This window comes from Rhinoraja longicauda, chromosome 32, assembly GCF_053455715.1.
Source record: "Rhinoraja longicauda isolate Sanriku21f chromosome 32, sRhiLon1.1, whole genome shotgun sequence".
NCBI lineage: Eukaryota > Metazoa > Chordata > Chondrichthyes > Rajiformes > Arhynchobatidae > Rhinoraja > Rhinoraja longicauda.
Genome location: NC_135984.1, coordinates 6094483 through 6114225, shown reverse-complemented (window position 1 = coordinate 6114225; position 19743 = coordinate 6094483). Strand labels below are relative to the sequence as shown.

The 19743-nt window shown below is 42.6% G+C and overlaps 1 protein-coding gene across 2 annotated transcripts; it reads right to left on the bottom strand.

Annotated features, from left to right (window-relative positions):
* Positions 1 to 85: 85 nt before the first annotated feature.
* On the bottom strand, positions 86 to 19552 carry cenatac (centrosomal AT-AC splicing factor). Of its 2 annotated transcripts, none has more exons than XM_078426887.1 (11): positions 19352 to 19552; positions 14034 to 14200; positions 13064 to 13162; positions 12138 to 12204; positions 9904 to 9966; positions 6768 to 6826; positions 5841 to 5958; positions 2848 to 2887; positions 2030 to 2116; positions 1092 to 1224; positions 86 to 865 (listed from the first exon to the last, which is right to left on the bottom strand). In XM_078426887.1, exons 1-11 carry the CDS (start codon positions 19508 to 19510, stop codon positions 805 to 807), a joined length of 1053 nt encoding a protein of 350 aa, XP_078283013.1. In that variant the 5' UTR covers positions 19511 to 19552; the 3' UTR covers positions 86 to 804. The 2 variants fall into 2 exon arrangements, with proteins under 2 accessions (XP_078283013.1, XP_078283012.1); XM_078426886.1 differs by having other exon boundaries at positions 9925 to 9966; positions 19352 to 19535.
* Between the last annotated feature and the right edge of the window lie 191 nt (positions 19553 to 19743).

The following is a 19743-nucleotide window of genomic DNA, read 5'->3' as shown; positions in this document are numbered from 1 at the left end:
TGCTGCATGAGCAATGATTTTAAATATGGCTTGTTTGGGATAAATTTCAAACCTCAATTCTTGAACAAGCTGCCAGTAAACTGGCAATGTTTATTTTAAATGATAGACACTGCAGCAAGGAAGCTGAACTTAGACAAAAATATATATTACAGATAATGCATTTCAGGAAGTCAAATGAGGCACAACAGACACAGTTGAGGGTAGAGCAGTACGGAATGTTGATGAACAAAGATCTTGCGGTTTAAGTCCATCACAACAACGGGCGGATGAGATAATGAAAGCTTGCCATCGTGGATTGGGGCATGGAAAATTAAAATGGGGGCTTTGTTGCAACTATACAAAACATTGGTTAGAGTGTAGTTGGGAGTATTAGTTGGTTACTTAGGATGAGAGTGTGCTAGAGAGAATGTAAAGGAAATTCAATTTCTGGACACCCATATGATCACACTGTTATTTAAAATCAAAACTACAGAATTAGTAACCTGTGCCTCCCCTTAGTGATCTATCTGATTAGACTTAAGTGCTTCTGATACCATTCATTGGAGTACCGTGAAGGTAAGTTTTGTGCATTTTATGGAGTCTGCAAAGACATTACTTGTTTGTTACCCAGGAATGGCCTGTACTCATGCCATCACAGGGCATACAATCCCAGCCAAGTAATTGTATTCTCAAAGTATAACTAGCAGTTACTAAATGACTTAAATTATGAATTTGACAAACTTTTGGTGCAATTTAGTTACATTTACAAACTACATTCCAAAATCAGCCATTATGCTGAGTTTAAATACTTCAATTTAATCAGCTCTACTGGTCATCTCTCCTGCGCTTTCTGCTTTTCTTGCCTCCTTCTAACCGGAACTGATGCCTGAAAAAGTTAAAATTGAGGGGTGGTCAAAATTCAGTACCATGTACATTTAAAAGCAGTAATGGAACCACATTGAACTAGACAAAGCTAAAGCTTTGGAAGGGGTTAGGTGAACATTAGTTTGATTTGGAGTTCTGAGACGTAGGGAATGGACATTAGAAATAGATGGGGTGGGATTGTTTAGAAATGGGTTTTATGTTAGGTGGGGAACAGCCTGAAGTCTTACCTGGATTGCCACCTCCTGCCATCATTCCACACTCTGCCAAATGAAGGCAACCAGGATTCATCCGTTTCTGACAAGTGGTTGAAATTGGCACCAACTCTATTTGGAGGAAGTTTCTTCAGTTTCTCTCTCTCTTCTAAAATTAGAGATCAAAAAAGTACCAGCAAATAAAAATAAATAATGATGTATATAGACACAATGCTGGAGAAATTCAGCAGGACAGGCAGCATCTCTGGATAGAAGGAATGGGTGACGTTTCGGGTCGAGACCCTCTTCAGACCGAAAATGGCGTGTTGCTTACAGATTGGCAATTATGTGATTGGTCTGGCCTGTTCCCTTGTACTTCAAATACTATCTAACAAGGATTATGCTTCACTGGAGTAAAATATCTGGGTGCATCACCTTTTCAAAGGTTGAAATCAGAACCAAACACGGACTTATCAAAAGCGGAGGCCACACTTAAACTATATAGATTATTGTTGTTATTGCACTGTGTTTTGTGTGAGTGTATATATATATATAATCTATACGTGTGTATTTGTGAGTATGAGTATGTGTATATATGAGTTATAGCACAGGAGGCCATTTGGCCCATCAAATCTTTTCCAACTCTAGAACAGTTCCGATGAGTATCAGTTCCCTACAACCTAGCAATTAGTTTAATTACTTGCCCAAATCCATTTTTGTTTTGTCGGTAATTCAAGAAATCAGCTCTCCAAGCTGCTCGCCAGGATTATGTAGAATGAAGTGCTGGAGTAACTCGGATCAGGTAGCATCTCTTTTTTCTTCAGAGATGCTGCCTGACCCTCTGAATTACTTCAACACTGTATATCTGGAGTTCCTTGTTTCTATAGTTAAATGCTGGTCTTGCCATTGTTGCCCACATCCGCAGGAGTAAATAAAGGAAAACTTAACAGCCATTCGGAATATCAAACACATACTCTGCTGGAGAAACTCTTCATGAGAAGGTCCTATTGGTTTTGTTGTACGTGCATCCTCCTCATCAAGGAGCCATGGTGGAGTTGCACCTGTAGTCAGATGTAGAGCACATTAGCCTCTGGCAAGGTTTAAACTGAAATATAGTAATTTATAACCATCCTTAGTTAAATGGGTAGGATATTTGATGCTTATATGCATAATCAAAGACCCCAGTAGGGAGTAAGCCTCATATGTGGAGCAGCAAACTCAAACTTCAAAAGAGAGAAGCCACAAAGGCTGCAGAGAAGTCACAACATGACATGGAAGAAATGAGGATTTATAAAAAATAGTAAATTATGCTCAAAGTGAATATTGGTGTTCAGGTTTCTGCAAATAGTGAAAACAAAAAATATAAGGGTAAATTTAGGGTATTGGACAATTCCACTTTACATGAAGTGTAAACTTAAAATAATTCAAGAAAATGTTGCAATACTCAAGGAGTCATAGCATTTGTTTCTCATCACACATGCTGCCTAACCCATTGGGTGTTGCAAACCTTCATGAAGCACTGTAAAATGCAGTGCAAACAATCAGATAAGTAATAATGTGTTCAATAACAGTTTTCAGGCAAGTGTGATTATCACCAATTTTCAATCATACCTAAAAATGCAAATTTCTCTGCTTGAGTGTTTGTTCCCCGAGTCTTTCCCACCCCCACCGAATATTGCAATCACTCCCCACACTGTATTTTACATCATTCCCCAACCCAGTACAAAAAATATTAGTCAATATATTATGGACTATAGAACACTTTAAAAAAAATCCATAATGTATACATCACCTGTGTGAACATTTCCAGTTTCTGATTTTGATATCTGGAACTGTGGAAAGCCAACAGAAAATTTTAAATTCTGGACAGACAAAACCGGCAGATCAACAACTTTAGAACATTGAACATTTTGAATTTATTTCAAATCAATCAACTACCAAAAATATATTCTAAATGTCAATGTTGTACTGATCTTTGCAAATACCTGTGACCAGACTACAGGGGTCAGCTACATTCATATTCACTTACATAAATGTGGTCACTTCACATCAAAAGTAATGTTTGAAAGCTTTCAACAATTCAAGCACTGTCCAAATAAATTCTTACTCAGAAATAAAATCAATAGTTCAAAGAGTCTTTAAAAGGGTTTTGATCAATTTGTTTTAAAAAATACAACTACTTTAGCTTGGAGTATTTTTCCAGGGACACATGGAACTGCAGGTGCTCGAATCTTGCATAGGACACAAAATGCTGGAGTAACTCAATAGGTCAGGCAGCATCTGGAGAACATGGATAGTGACGTTTCAGGTTGGAACTCTTCAGACTGATTGTGTTGGGGGGATGGAGAACGGAGGAAGCTAGAAAAGAGATGAGGGTGGGACAAAGCCTGGCAAGTGATAGGTGGATACAGGTGAGGGGGATGTGGATTGGCAGATGGTTGGACAGTGGTGAGACAAAAGTGTCAGGAGTGAAATGTAAACGCATTTTTCCAGAAACATGTTAAAAGTAAGAAAATAATTGCATGGTGCTGAGAATGCAGAATTTGACACTGGAGAGCTGGTGATTAAGAACATGAGCAAAAACAGGCATTCCAACTATTCGAGACTCTTCTGTCATTCATTGAGTTCAAGGCTGATCTTCCACCTCAGTCCTAGAATTTTTTAATGTCCAGAAATGTATTTGTGTTCTGAAGGAATAAACTCCACTACCCTGTGCTAGACATTTCCAAATACCCACCAAGCTTCTCATTATAAAGTTCTATTTCAATGCTAAATAGCCTACTCGTTCTGACACTGCAACCTCTGCTTCTAAACTTCCCAACGTAAATATCCTCCCTGCATCGTGAATGTTGAGCCCTGGAAGAATTGTTATGTTTCAAAGAGATTTCTCGTTCTAATGACCTCCAGGGAATACATGCCTGATCTACTTAATCTCTCTAATTATAAACCAATCATTCCTGGAACTAGTTTACTAAATCATCACTGTACGTCTGTGACATGGATATCCTATTTTAGATAAAGTCAAAACCAGACAATACTCTAGGTGTAGTTTCAACAAGGCCCCATTTAACTGCAGTGTGATGCCTTTACTCCTGTACCGAAATAGACAATAGGTGCAGAAGGCCATTCAGCTCCTCGAGCCAGCACTGCCATTCAATGCGATCATGGCTGATCATTCTCAATCAGTACCCCGTTCCTGCCTTCTCCCATACCCCCTGACTCCGCTATCCTTGAGCTCTATCTAGCTCTCTTGAATGCATTCAGAGAATTGGCCTCCACTGCCTTCCGAGGCAGAGAATTCCACAGATTCACAACTCTCTGACTGAAAACGTTTTTCCTCATCTCCGTTCTAAATGGCCTACCCCTTATTCTGAAACTGTGGCCCCCTGGTTCTGGACTCCCCCAACATTGGGAACATGTTTCCTGCCTCTAATGTGTCCAACCCCTGAAATACTCCTGCAATAAAATCAAACATATACCATTTACTTTCCAAATCACCTATCGCAAGGTTTTCAATGACCCCTTGGTCCCCTTCAACAAAAAGATCCCCCTCGGGTTCCTATTAAATCCCCATTCACTTTAAACCTATGTCCTATGCGTTTCACCTAAAGTGCACTGAGTAAAACACTGCAATCACAGTACCCTGGTCATGATTTCATACACCTCTTATCACTGCAGGAAGGGTGGAAGGAGGATGCTCTGTGTGACGTTCAACTGAGGAGTGCAAAGGCCCCACAGCAGTGGGTGGGTCTATTCCCACATTGTCCCGGGCTGCCGTTTACTCCTCTGACTGCTCGGGCCATTGTGTGGTTGGTCACAAGCTACCACCATGCCACCTGCCATCCCTTGTACCAGAGCTGGCTGCAGTGTCGGTGGATGGGCCCCAGTGTGAGCCGTAGCAAGGCAGCAGCCTCGCCACTCTAAACTCCCGTCCCGCACTCACTCAACCGTGGGACACGGCACGCCCCATTTCTCTGCTCCCGTCCCGGCCGCTATCTTCTGGGCAACTCACCTGGGGAACTGAACACGCGATACGTTACCTCAAGGTCAGCAGCCTCCAGAAATAGAGGGGCTAGAGTTACAAGGAGATAGATCGGACAGGCTGGGACTCTTTTCCCTGGAGCATAGAAGGCTGAGAGGTGATCTAACAGAGGATCATAAGCAGGATAGAATGAATGCACAGTCTTTTACCTAGGGTAGGGGAATCAAGAACCAGAGGACATAGGTTTAAAGTGAGAGGGGAAAAATATAGAAACCCGAGGGGAATCTTTTTTACACAGAGCGTAATGGGTATTCTGGAACAGAAATATTGGATTAACACACAACATAAACCGTCTCAAGGTGTCATTGAGTGGAGGTTAGTGCTTGGGAGTTACAGTGCCATTAGCATAGACCAAGCAGTTGGGACCACCAAAGTGCTGGAGTAACTCTGCAGCATCTCTGGAGAAAAAGGATAGGTGACGTTTCAGGTCGGGACCCTTCTTCAGACTGAAAGTAGAGGGCGGGGGGGAGGCAAAGAGGTGGAGGCGCACATGGTCGATCACACCCATGCAACAATCAGCTTTGAAAGTCAGAGAGCGCGAGAGTGGAAGAGACTGGACGAACAAATGCATAGTTACCCTCAGACTACAAAATTGAGTGATTCACTTGCATTGCTCAATGCAATAGAATTGGATACAGTGGCTTTAGAATTGTTACCTTGTATGTGTATTGGATAGCAACAAACTAAGTTGCCGACTACACATTATCACTTCATTTGACATTAACTATACATGGACACATCACCTGGTCACCAATGAAAGTCAAGGCTTGTCCGTTTGTCATGTCACCAGAATGACTAGTGTTATTCACTCCACTTGGTCCAGCTTCTGCCTCTTCGGCGATGTAGCTTCCGAGATCATGACTTGCAGGGAAATAAAATATTTTCTGTGAAAATGCAGTTCTCTTTACCTTAACTGAGATTAATATTAATTTTATTTTTGGGGAGAGGGGCAAGATTTGTACGAACTAATAGGCTGGTTGATAACACAGACTGATTAATGCAGGCTAACTAAAATCAAGAATCTCTAACTCACTATTAACAACATTATTGTTCTTTTGCTCTGCTCAATTCAATGATAATTTAATATCATATTTACCTAGGTACAGTGAAATTCTTGGTTTTACATACCATCCAGTAAAGTCATACGATTGCTAAGCATATTAGGACCATAATTATTGAGAACACAAGACTACTTTCAGTTTCATCAACCCTCTGGAATTCATGGTACAGTATTACTAGATGCCCATTGGGTATTCACAGCAGGCCTTTTACTGAAGTTGGTATAAATTCTCTTCTCGCTCCCTATAAACATAAAATGAAAAAATGTACTGGCGTTCTCCATTGGATTTTATATCCAATTAATATGGGTGCCAGGGGTTATGGAGAGAAGGCAGGAGAATGGGATTGAGAGGGAGAGATAGATCAGCCATGATTGAATGGTGGAATAGACTTGGTTGGCCGAATGGCCCAATTCTGCTCCTATCACTTATGAACCTTCCTACAATGGACACCAGTTAAGAGCAGAACCTGGGGAGAATTTTCCTCTCTCTCACTCTGAAGCCATTTGCAGCTCTTGTAGAAAATTGCTCATCAGCACAACTCTGGAGGCAATAATATTTAAAGAGTTCCACAACACACCAGTATTTAATAAATGGAAACAAAATACTCACCCATCATGAGTGGCTGCAAACGCCAGGAGTCCATCGATAGAATTTTGCTCTGTCTGTGGCTGGTTTTGATTCAGGAAAAATCAATGCTTCTTAAAGCTTAAAACACTATGTTAAAATAACTACAGGTCCACCACTGACTTTGCTGCACCCGTGGTTCCAGAGCCTTGCCGGATTATCATTTAGCAGCACCAACAGAGGCCATGTAATAATGATACAACAATGCACCTCTGACCCACTAATTATACCCTTCCCATGTCTCTAAAGCAACATGGGCTGATAAAAACTTACTTAAAACAAATATTAAAAGTAAATTAAACGTGCTTATGCTTGACACTACGACTGTCACTTGGACCTTGCTTAGAAGTCATAGCCAGGGTTAAGTGCAAGCAAAATAAGCTCAGAATTGCACAAAACCGAGGATCACCAGCAACAACTGCAGATGTAAACAGAGAACTCTTTTGGGACAGTGGGCCGCGTCACAGAAGAGCGCACATCACATGCAGCGCCCTCTGTGGCCTCCTGGGGAATTTAAAGTGTGCTCTCGGAAATTTGTCCAGATTAAAGGAAGTGCCGGACCATCAGTTGCTGGGAAAAAACAAATCGATGGTGGACTTGTATTGCAAAGTAACCAAATTATACATCTACAAATTGCTCCAAGGCTTTCATGTATTCAACAATGAATACTGTGTTTTCCCAGGGTGATCTTTGGGAATAACCCACAACACATTCTATATTCCATGAGCTCGCTTTGTTATATTTGGAGAACAGCCTTGCTGCTACAAACTCATTCTCTTGGCTGCATCGGCAGGTTCAGGGCTGGGCAAGTAGGTGTCCCTCACACATCACTAGACCATCTGACAGATCAATAGAGGGAAGTGTTTTTAAACACAAATATGGAGAATCATTCAGCTTCAAGAATTGAGGAGAGAGGCTATTACACCGTGCTTTAAAACACATCGCAGATGAATTGCAAATCCATAGATTGCCCAAGTCGCAAGGGTTTGGTATTTAGAATCATAACGAATCATGTACAAATAGGTGGCGGGGTGGCAGGAAAAGATTATGAAGGCAAGCCAAAAGCTAATCGATATTTCCTCAACTTTTAAAACATTTAATTTTTCTACGTTTCCTACATTTAACAAAATGTCCAGTTTGAATGTCCTGCATTGAGAAGTATTTATATTTTTCACAATGACAGATTTCTTCATAGTTCAATGTCATTTTTATGAATTACTGTAGTTATATTTATTAGCCCCTTGTTCTTTAAGTAAGAGGACTTGCTGTATATTGTTCCAAATAGTGTACAAGAGGAAAAAAAACACACCTGTAGGAAAATACAATGTGTTGATAGTTTTGATTGACAATTTAACAAATGCTAATAAACTGTTTAACAAATGTTAAAAGCATTTGTTTAATAAAAGCAGGTAGATAATGCAAAATACCCAGTCTCTCCGAAACGTAGATTGATTAAAAGATAAGCATGGAAACAGGCCCTTCAGCCCACACCGACCATCGATCACCTGTTCACACTAGCTCTATGTTATCCCACTTTTGCATCAACTCCCTACACACACAAGGGGCAATTTTACAGAGGCCAGTTAACCCACAAACCCACACGTCTTTGGGATGTGGGAGGAAACAGGAGCAACGAGAGAAAACCCATGCAGTCGCAGGGAGAGTGTACAAACTCCATACAGACATCAGAGGCTAGGATCAAACAGAGATCTCTGGTGGCATGAGGTAGCTGCACCACTCTGCTGCCCCGATCAGGAATCAATCTACTGATTGTAACTCTCAACATATCCATTTTTATCATGTTTCAAACAACAAATCCCTTGATTCAGCTAACTCTATTTTTGCTTTTGAAATCAAAGCCGATGCCTGGGAATAATCATGACAGAGGACTATAAATACAATTTCCAAATTTGAATATTTCCTTGACCAAATGTACGTATTAAATATAAAATCATACAAATGAACACAAGTTGAGGCCAATCTGCAAAAGGTAGAGTGAAATTCATTTCTTTCCTCATTCCCTATAAACTTGTGTAGAATGAATAAATGTACTGCCGTTCTCCATTGAAAATGATGAGTGAGGAATTGGATGAATAACGGAGGAACAAAATAGAAGAGAACAATTTGGTTAAAAATATAATCTTATTTCAAAGTCATTACCTCAAGTAATTGCTTTACTTTGCAAGGCAAGAGGTTAAATTTGTGATTCTACACTCTGGGAGTTAAGGTCAGCTTTGTTAGAGTTTGGGCTACTTTGGTTGTAATATAGCAAAGGACTCAACATTGCTTAGGATTTTTTCATCCATCACTAAACCCGTCCTCCATCAGGAACTGGGTATTCTGCTATACCAGCCGTTTAGTTTAGTTTAGAGAAAAGGCACGGAAACCGCCGACCAGCGATCCCCGCACACTAACACCATCCTACACACACGAGGGCCAATTTAGAATTAAACCAAGCCAATTAACCTACAAAACCGTACACCTTTGGAGTGTGGGAGGAAACCGAAGATCCCGGAGAAAACCCACGCAGGTCACAGGGAGAACGTACAAACTCCACACAGACAAGCACCCGTAGTCAGGATCGGGCCCGGGTCTGTGGCGCTGCAAGGCAGCAACTCTACCGCTGCTCCACTGTGCCGCCTCAGTATCTGAATTCTGTAACAATTCCGTGATGGGACGGAGCCATGCCAGCACGAATCTTGTCTTCCTTTTACATCAGCAAATAAGATACTCTTAAGGGTAGGAATTGTAGGTGGAGACACTGCAGAGAGGGAAAGGGAGGAGCTTCGCAGGCCTGCCATTGACAGCAAGAACCTCATTCCTGGATTTGCAAAGAAAATCCATTCTTCCATTTCTGCAGCACCTTTCATGCCCTCAAGAGGTCAACAGTGCATTAATAGTGCACACAACTCTACTGGTGCTAGAAGCAACATCAGCTGAAGTAGCATTTGGACTCAAACCAAGCCATCTTCCTAGGGCTTAACGCCACACTGCCATTACAGCTAACCAACTAGGTGCCTAATTTTGATCTGACAGAATCATTGTGCAATTTATAGATCAATTGATGTAAAATGCAACAGTTGCCATGGATACTGTTCAGGCTCATCCAGGTAAAACCAACCTCAAAGGCAGCCTGCAGTACCTCTTGCCTTCTCCGATCCACTTCGCGAATGTACTCCGCTTCCTATAGAGAACATAAAAAAAAGAACCAAAGTCACTCATGACTGGTGTAAAGGTTCAAGGGGCCAGCACAGAAAATAATGCCAAAATGTACAAACTATTAAACAGAGCAAACAACACAAGTAAAATGGAACTGTTAATTTCTTTAAATTAGTAGAAAGAATTCCTACAAATACAATTATAACTCCAGTATATTAGATATTATCTGCAGCAGTAACTACAACTAGCCCTGACAGGGAGAGGCACGGTGGAGCAGAGGTAGAGTTGCTGCCTTATAACACCAGAGACCCGGGATTAATCCCGACTATGTTTGCTGTCTGTACGGAGTTCGTATGTTCTCCCTGTGACCACGTGGGTTTTTCTCGGGTGCTCCGGTTTTCCCCCACACTCCAAAGACGTGCAGGTTTGTAGGTTAAATGGCTTTGGTAAAAATTGTAAATTGACCTAGTGTGTAGGATAGTGCTAGTGTACTGGTCGACACGGACTTGGTGAGCCAAAGGGTCTGTGTTTGTATCTCTAATGTCTAAAGCAATGTTTAAAGAATCTCAACAGAAGGTGAGTTTTTGGCCAGCACTGCTTTTCTATATATGCCTAAATAAATTAAAATTCTAATCAAAAAACACATTGCATTATGCAGAATTTAATGCAAAATATATCACTCCGCGTTCACATTTTATTTGAACATTACCGTTACATTTTCCTCTTAAAAAAATATACCCTCACAAATTCAGGAGTGAATTTCCACCAAACAGTTCAAGATTGTTAAGTGAAGCGATGGATATTTTATGATTGGGTTGATAAACAATTTTCTATTTGGGAAACAAGTTGTTTGTTTCACCCCAAACCTCTCCCACTGTGCCTCCATTAACCATGCACCACTTATAATTTAGAGTGGAGGCAGGCAAGGCAACTAAATCATCAACTGATACAGGCTGAGAGGCGTTGCATAGAAAAGCCAGATGATGTACCCAGCAATTTTCCCATCATCTTTGGTCTCCACAGCAACACGCCAGACCTTACTGCAGTGTAGATGACATGAGCAATATATGCAGTAATGAACAAAAACCTTTAATTTACAGAGTGTTTTTCAAAAACATCAGAATCCCCAAACAACTCAATACTCAATTAGGTATTTTTTGTTGTCGCTGTTATAACCAGCACACAATTTGCACAAAGAGATCATCATAGAAACAGCAATGAGGTAGTGAACAGTAATTAATAATTAGTACTGCAACACAAGGAACTGCAGATGCTTGTTTAGACTTGCAAGTGCTGGAATAACAGGCAGCATCTCTGGAAAACATAGATATGTTGCGCTTCGGGTCGGGACCTTTCAGACTGATTGTGGTGTGTGGGGAAAGAGAAGAAAGATGGAAGAGGGGAGGAGCAGGACAAAGCCTGGGCAAGAGGAGGTTTTGATGGGCAGATGGTTGGAGAAAGGCCAGAAATTGTAAGACAGAAGGTGTGAGAGAAGGATTGGAGAGTTGTGAATTGTGAAGCTGGAAGAAGGTATGTAAGTGGAAGAGGAGGGTGAGGAGGAGAAATATTTGCGTCAATGTGAGGCACAGGGGAGAGAGGGGGTGAAAAGAGGGATGGATTTAGTGACCTAAAATTGGAGAATATTAATCTTCATAATGTTGGGTCGTAAGCTACCCAAGTGGAATGCAAAATGCTGTTCTTCCAGTTTGCACGTGGCCTCACTCTGGTAATGGAGGAGGCCCAGAACATTAAGGACGGTGTGAGAAGGGGAGTTAAAACGGCTTGCAATTGGGAAATCCAAGCCTTGGCGTACTGAGCACAAGTATTTGGACCCACCAATGTACAGGAGGCCACATCAGGAACACCAAATGCAGTAGATGAGGTTAGAAGAAGTGAACGTTAACCTCTGTCTCACCTGGAAGGACTGCTGGGGTCCCTGGATGGAGGCGAGGGAGGAGGTATATGGACAGGCTCTACGAAATAAGGGATTGCAGCCAAAATATGGCAACTCCAGGGAATAGTTTTGAGTTTAGTTTATTTTCATCAGTGCTGCAATACAATGCCATGTTAGAACCATTGTTCTAACCTACAATTAACTGAGTCAAGAAGAGGGAATGGTTACCCAAAACTACAGCTAATTCCTCAATAACATATACGGCAGCTCATTCACTTGCATCCATTTTAACTGCCCCATACCTGTTTAATATATTCATCTTCCTTCTCTTCGTAGTTTGCCACTGCCTTCGCGACAGCCACTTTGAACCTTGATAAATTAAAAGAGAATTCGGGATAAAGCTTGGACATTAGCAGTTAAAATGTGGGTTGAAGGGCTTGTTCTTGTGCTGTACTGTTCTGTGTTCACAGAAAACAAAGTGTAGGAATAAATAGGTCCTTGGTAGACACAAAATGCTGGAGAAGGGTCTCGACCTGAAACGTCACCCCATTCCTACTCTCCAGAGATGTTGCCTGTCCCGCTGAGTAATTCCAGCATTTTGTGTCTTATCAGTCATATGTTATCCCACTTTCCCAACCTACAGACTAGGGACGATTTACAGAAGCCAATTAATTTACTAACCTGCAATGCTTTCTATCTAATCTGCTGCAATGCTTTTTATCAAACGTGATTAGAACATTCACCCATGAATGGAAATGAACTCAAGGAGACAGAGAGAGCAAAGAAAAGCAAGCACATACTACTGTGTTGCAGCACAGTGGTGCAGCGGGTGAGTTGCTGCCTTACAGTGCCAGAAACCCAGGTTCAATCCTGACTACGGATGTTGTCTGTAAAGTTTGTACATTCTCCCCGTGACCTGCGTGGGTTTTCGTCGGGATCCCCGGTTTTCTCCCATACGACAAAGACGGACAGGTGTGTAGGTTAATTGGCTTGGTATAAGTGTAAATTGTCCCTAGTGTGTGCTGGATAGTGTTAATGCGTGGGGATCGCTGGTCAGTGCAGACTCGGTGGGCCTGTTTCCGTGCTTTAGCTCGAAACTAAACTACTGAAACCGTCAGACAATATGGATAGATCCACATTCACTTACTGAACGGTTTCCTTTTACTGTTGCTGATTTATGCAACTCTGTTTTTGGCAATGCAACACAGAGCTGAAATCCATTACTTACTTTTCATAAACATCTCCTGAGAGCAGAAACTTCTCTTTCAACTTTTTGTCTGCTTTATGTTCCCACCAGAATTTGTTGGTTTGTTTTAAGTGTTCCAAGCTGCAATGAAATTTGAAACATAATTAACACCGGTTGAACAACCCCATCAGTTAAGATGCGAGAGCTTCCTATGTTCTTGCAAATTAAGTCAGCATGTAACATTTTTACACTGTAGTGGAACAACCAGAGGCTAGGTTTAGCTTTATTATTGTCACGTGTACAGAGGTACAATGAAAAGCTTTGTTTTGCATGCTATCCAGTCAGATCAAATATCATACATAAATACAATTAGGTCACACAAGTACCATAGGTAGAGCAAATGGGAAGATGCAGAGTGTAGAACAGAGTCCTCAGCATTGTAGCGCACCAGTTCCATTGACAAAGTCCAGTGTCCACAATAGGACAGAGAGAGGTCAGACAATAACCTAGCTTTAGGCAGGATTGTTCAGAAGCCTGATTAGAGAGTCTGGTGGTGCGTGCTTTTAAACTTCTGTATCTTCTTCCTGACAGGAGCTGGGAGACGGTGGTATGACGGGGTGGGATGTCTTTTGATAATAAACACAAAAAGCTAGAGTAACTCAGCGGGTCATGCAGCATTTCTGGAGGAAAGGAATAGGTGACATTTCGGGTTGAGACTCTTCATCAGACTCGACCCAAAACGTCACCTATCCCTTTTCTCCAGAGATGCTGCCTGACCTGCTGAGTTGTTCCAGCCTTTAGTGTCTTAACTTCAGTGCAAACCAGCATCTGCAGTTCCTTCTTACAGTCTTTGAGAATGTTGGCTGCTTTTCTGAGACAGCATAAAATGTAGATGGAGTCAAATGTGGGACATCTGGTCTGTGATGGACTGTGCTGCATCCACAACTCTGCAATTTCTCACTTCACTGGACTACACACAGCATAAAGTTGTAAGAAATTGCAGATACTGTACCTCGCAAAGTGTTCCAGCAGCCCTCCGTACAGCACTGCAAGGCTCTCATTCGTGATGTGTTTCTTCGCGTCTCCATTACAGCAGTGGCACCAGAAATTCTCCTCGTGCCGGGTGAAGTCATATTTCTCCACTTTCACTTCTGAAAGAGTCTTCCGTGCCTCTTCAACCTGGGGGTTCAACAGCGACTACCTTTAGAAGACACTACAACGTCTCAGCAGTAATCATCCCTGAGACCACACCTGGAGCGTTGTGGGCATTTATGGTCTCCTCATGTAAAGGGAGACTGATTCCGAGCTTGGAGGGACCGCCATACAAGGGGAGATTGGTCGATTACAGGCAGCACAGTGGAGCAGCCTCACAGCGCCAGTGACCCGGGTTCGATCCTGACCTTGGGTGCTGTCTGTGTGGAGATTGCACGTTCTCCCTGTGACCATTTGGGTCTCCTCCGGGTGCTCTGGTTTCCTCCCACATCCCCAAAACAGGCTTGTTCATTAGTTAATTGGCCTCTGTGCATTTCCCCCATTGTGTGGGATGTGCATGCGAAAGTGGGATAACAGATAAATGGGTGATCGATGGTCGGCGGGGACTTGGTGGGCTGAAGGACCCATTTCCATACTGCATCTCTCAATTGATCTCCAGTAACCACTTTGAATTGCAACAACATTTCAGACTGAGGACAGCAAGCAGCAGAGGGATGAAAGGAGTGATTATAAAGAGCAAGTATCTTCCACTTAAGATGTTTAAGCTAATTGAAACTACCTTCCCCCAGAGAGCTGCTGGGACTTGGTCAATTCCTAAACTGAGATTGATGGCTTTTGTAAGGGAAAAGTATTCAGTTTAACAATTTGGCTTCTGCTTTTTATTCTAACCTTTTTGGTATGTCTTCTCAGTGCATCAGACAAGAGGCATCTGATGGTCAGTTGATGAAATTATTTGTGCTTTACAGTGAAGATCCCAAATAATGAAAGCAATTCAATATTCACCAACCCACAGGAGATTAGTGGGCAAAATTAGAGCACATGGTATTGGCGGTAGGGTACTGACATGGATAGAAAATTGGTTGACAGACAGAAAGCAAAGAGTGGGGATAAATAGGTCCCTTTCAGAATGGCAGGCAGTAACTAGTGGGGTACCGCCAGGCTCGGTGCTGGGACCGCAGCTATTTACAATATACATTAATGACTTGGATGAAGGGATTAAAAGTACCATTAGCAAATTTGCAGATGATACAAAGCTGAGTGGTAGTGTGAACTGTGAGGAAGATGCTGCGAGGTTGCAGCATGACTTGGACAGGTTGTGTGAGTGGGCGGATGCATGGCAGATGCAGTTTAGTGTGGATAAGTGTGAGGTTATCCACTTTGGTGGTAAGAATAGGAAGGCAGAGTATTATCTGAATGGTGTCAAGTTAGGAAAAGGGGACGTACAATGAGATCTGAGTGTCCTAGTGCATCAGTCACTGAAAGGAAGCATGCAGATACAGCAGGCAATGAAGAAAGCCAATGGAATGCTGGCCTTCATAACAAGAGTTGAGTATAGGAGCAAAGAGGTCCTTCTGCAGTTGTACTGTGTGCAGTTTTGGTCCCCAAATTTGAGGAAGGATATTCTTGCTATTGAGGGCGTGCAGCGTAGGTTTACTAGGTTAATTCCTGGAATGGCGGGACTGTCATATGTTGAAAGACTGGAGCGACTAGGCTTGTATACACTGAAATTTAGAAGGATGAGAGGAGATCTTATCGAAACATATAAGATTATTAAGAGGTTGGACACGTTAGGGGCAATAAACATGTTCCCAATGTTGGGGGAGTCCAGAACAAGGGGCCACAGTTTAAGAATAAGGGGTAGGCCATTTAGAACTGAGATGAGGAAAAACTTTTTCAGCCAGAGAGTTGTGAATCTGTGGAATTCTCTGCCTCAGAAGGCAGTAGAGGCCAATTCTCTGAATGCATTCAAGAGAGAGCTAGATAGAGCTCTTAAGGATAGCGGAATCAGGGGGTATGGGGAGAAGGCAGGAACGGGGTACTGATTGAGAATGATCAGCCATGATCACATTGAATGGCGGTGCTGGCTCGAAGGGCCGAATGGCCTCCTCCTGCACCTATTGTCTATTACCACCTGTTATATCCCTTTGCTCTAAACACACAGAATGACACATTTAGTTTCATGAGTGAGGGACTGCCTATAAAACCAGACTTAAAAAAAAAAAAATCAAGCTTCAGAGAATATCTGAAATTAGAGGTAGTCACAAAATGCTGGGGTAACCCAGCGGGTCAGGCAGCATCTCTGGAGAGAAGGAATGAGTGACGTTTCGAGTTGAGACCCTTCTTCAGACTTGATCAGTCTGAAGAAGGGTCTCGACCAGAAACGTCACCCATTCCTTCTCTCCAGAGATGCTACCTTCAATTTAAACCATTTTTCCTACACATCTGAAATTAGAGCTTTGTTTCAGTTAATAAAAACAGGTTTGTTTGGCCTATATTCCTTAGGCAGAAGGTTGAATAATGACCTTGCAATTGGGTAAAGATTGGATTCATTATCTCGATGAAGGTACATTAAGAATAAAATGTTGCATTTTTCTTACCCGGCTCCTTATACAAATAAAATTACTTAAATGCAATTTCAAATAAAATGCAAAAGACATTTCTAATTATGACTAGAGTATAAAATAAAAGAACCTCAAGCAATGAGTACATTGCTAAACTACTGTAAGCCAACTGTGCAATTATAGTGTACAATTCCCAAGTCAGCAAGACATCAAGGTCACTTACTTCTCAAAGCTCTGGGATAACAGTTTTGCAGTTTTAAGCAAAACACAAAATGTTTTTGATTATACATTGAAGGTTAAAAACAACGACTGAATTATATGACTGGCATCGCCTCTTGCCAATGGTCCTGATGCCTATGGCTGAATGATACCACTCAACAAAATGGAAACCACAGCAGATGATTTATATCGTATTTTTTTTAATGATAAACATTAAGGGAGTTCTCTATGAATCAATAAAGAAAGGCACAAAGTGCCAAATAGCTCATTGTGTCAGGCAGCATCTCTGGAGAACATGAATAGCTGTTGTTTGTGGTTGGGAGCCCTCTATGAATCAATGTTTATTATGCCTGTGTATAAATAAAACTGTGTACCCCCCTCAAATACCAATTGAACAGTTGAATGAACCAAGTTCTTCTTTGCTCAGTGGGTTTCCACCGGTTGCAGTTCTACAATCATTCTTGCTTATTCTTTTAAAGGGCAGAAAACATATATTCATCTGAGATTTGTTCACATCTCATGAGCAGCACAACCACAAGTATATACATATTTAGTAGGAACAAAATGGATTCATGCTCTAGTTCTTAATTCCCCTGTGAGTAAAATACTCTGTGCATTCACCCTATTCCCATTCCCGCTCATGATTTCGTACACCTCTAAAAGATCATCCCTCAGCCTCCTGCGCTCCAAGGAATAAAGTCCTAACCTGCCCAATCTCTCCCTATTGTTCAGACCCTCAAGTCCTAGCAACATCCTCGTAAATCTTCTCTATCTCTTCCCCACCCAAGTCCAGCTAGCTTCTTATTTTCACCCTACCAACAGCTTACAATGGCCTGTTTCCTTTGTTTTCGTTACTTTTTTGCATATCTTTTATTCATGGTTCTTTATCTCTCTACATCACCGTCTATATCTCTCGTTTTCCTTATCCCTAACCAGTCCAAAAAAGGGTCTTGACACGAAATATCACCAATTCCTTCTCTCCATAGATGCTGCCTGTCCCGCTGAGTTACTCCAGCTTTTTGTGTCTATTCTCTGCACCTTTCCAGCTTTAACGACATCCTTCCTATAGCAGGGTAATCAAAACTGAACACAATACTCAAAATGCAGCCTCTCCAGTATCTTGTAACATAACAGTCCAACTTCTATGCCGACTACGAAGACTAAAGTACCAAAATACTTTTTGATCACCTCATCTATCTGTGATGCCACTTTCAAGGAACTATGTATCTGCACTCTGAGATCCCACTGCTCTCCAACACCCCTCAAGCCCCTACCTTCTGTGTAAACCGGCATCTGCAGTTCCTTCCTACATACTTGACTCAAGCCAGAAGATAAAACACAAAATGCTGGAGTAACTCAGCGAGACAGGCAGCTTCTCTGGATAGAAGGAATGGGTGACATTTCAGGTCGAGACCCTTCTTCAGACTTGTATTTCAACCTGATATTTCGCTTGGGCAGCTTGCAACCCAGCGGTATGAATATTGACTTCTCGAACTTCAAGTAACCCTTGCTTTCCCTCTCTCTCCATCCCCCCCCCCCCCATCCTAATTCACTGACTAATTTGACTGTACTCCTGATTAAATTGTACCTCGTTGTCTCATTGTCTCTTAAAAGTGTGCCTCGTTGTCACCTTCCCCTAGCTAACAATGATCCATTCTACGTTTTCCTTGATCAACGTGCCCATTGAGCTCTCATTTTCACACCTTACCATTCTATCTCTCTAGTTTCCCATTGCCCCGACTCTCAGTCTGAAGAAGGGTCTCGACCAAAACATCACCCATTCATTTTTCTCCAGAGATGCTGCCTGTCCTGCTGAGTTACTCCAGCACTTTGTGTCTATCTTCTGTTGTAATTGTGTACAGTTTTATTGTATTCATTTTAATGGTATCATTTGACAGCATGCAAACAAAGCTTTTTACTGTATGTTGGTATACAACACACAGTATTAAACCAATACCAATATCAAAATCAGTCTGAAGAAAATAGACACAAAATGCTGGAGTAACTCATCGCGGTCAGGCAGCATCTCTGGAGAGAAGGAATGGGTGACGTTTCAGGTCGAGACCCTTCTTCAGACTTGTATTGCAAACTGATATTTCGCTTGGGCAGCTTGCGGTATGAATATTGACTTCTCTAACTTCAAGTAACCCTTGCTTTCCCTCTCTCTCCATTCCCCCCCCCCCCACATCATCCATCCTAGTTCACTGACTAATTTGACTGTACATCGACGTTTTGGGTCGAGACTCTTCTTCAGACTGAGTGTCAGAGCAAAGGGAAACTAGAGATATGGAAGGGCAAGGTGTGAAAACGAGAGATCAAAGGAGACGTTTATGGTAAGGAAAATGAGGTGTGAAGAAGAGTCTCGACCTTAAATGTCATCCAGAGATGCTGCCTGTCCCTCTGAGTCACTCCAGCATTTTTGTGTGAACTGGCATCTTGCTGTCCATTCCTGCCCACACTCGGCTTACTTTGACGCCTCAAGGCGGGCTTTTATTTCGTGTGTTTGGCCGACGTTTATCGGGGCAGGAGGGGGACAGCGCCTTTAAGAGCCGCTCACCTTCAGCGCGAAGCGGCCCAGCAGCGCCCCGAGCCTGGCCTGGTGCCTCACGCCGTGCACATGCCCCCGGCCGCCGAACCACGTCTGCCTGCACACCGCGCAGTACAACGCCTCCCCCGCCGCCGACGACTTCTTCTTCTTCATCGTCTTCTTTCCCATCGTCGAGCCGCCGCTGCCGCTGCCGCCGCCGGCGGTCCCCGGACGCCAAGGATTCAGCCGCTCCAAGAGGCCGCACTTCTCCCTCCCGCCCAACCCGACCCAACGGTCACTCGCCCGCCGAACCCAAGTCGGCAAAATCATTAAAGGTCGTGTCGCAGCACCTCGCCTTTAAGACGGGGGAAGAGGGAGGGAGGGATGCGAGTCCCCGTCCGACAGCGCCCCCTGTGCTGAAG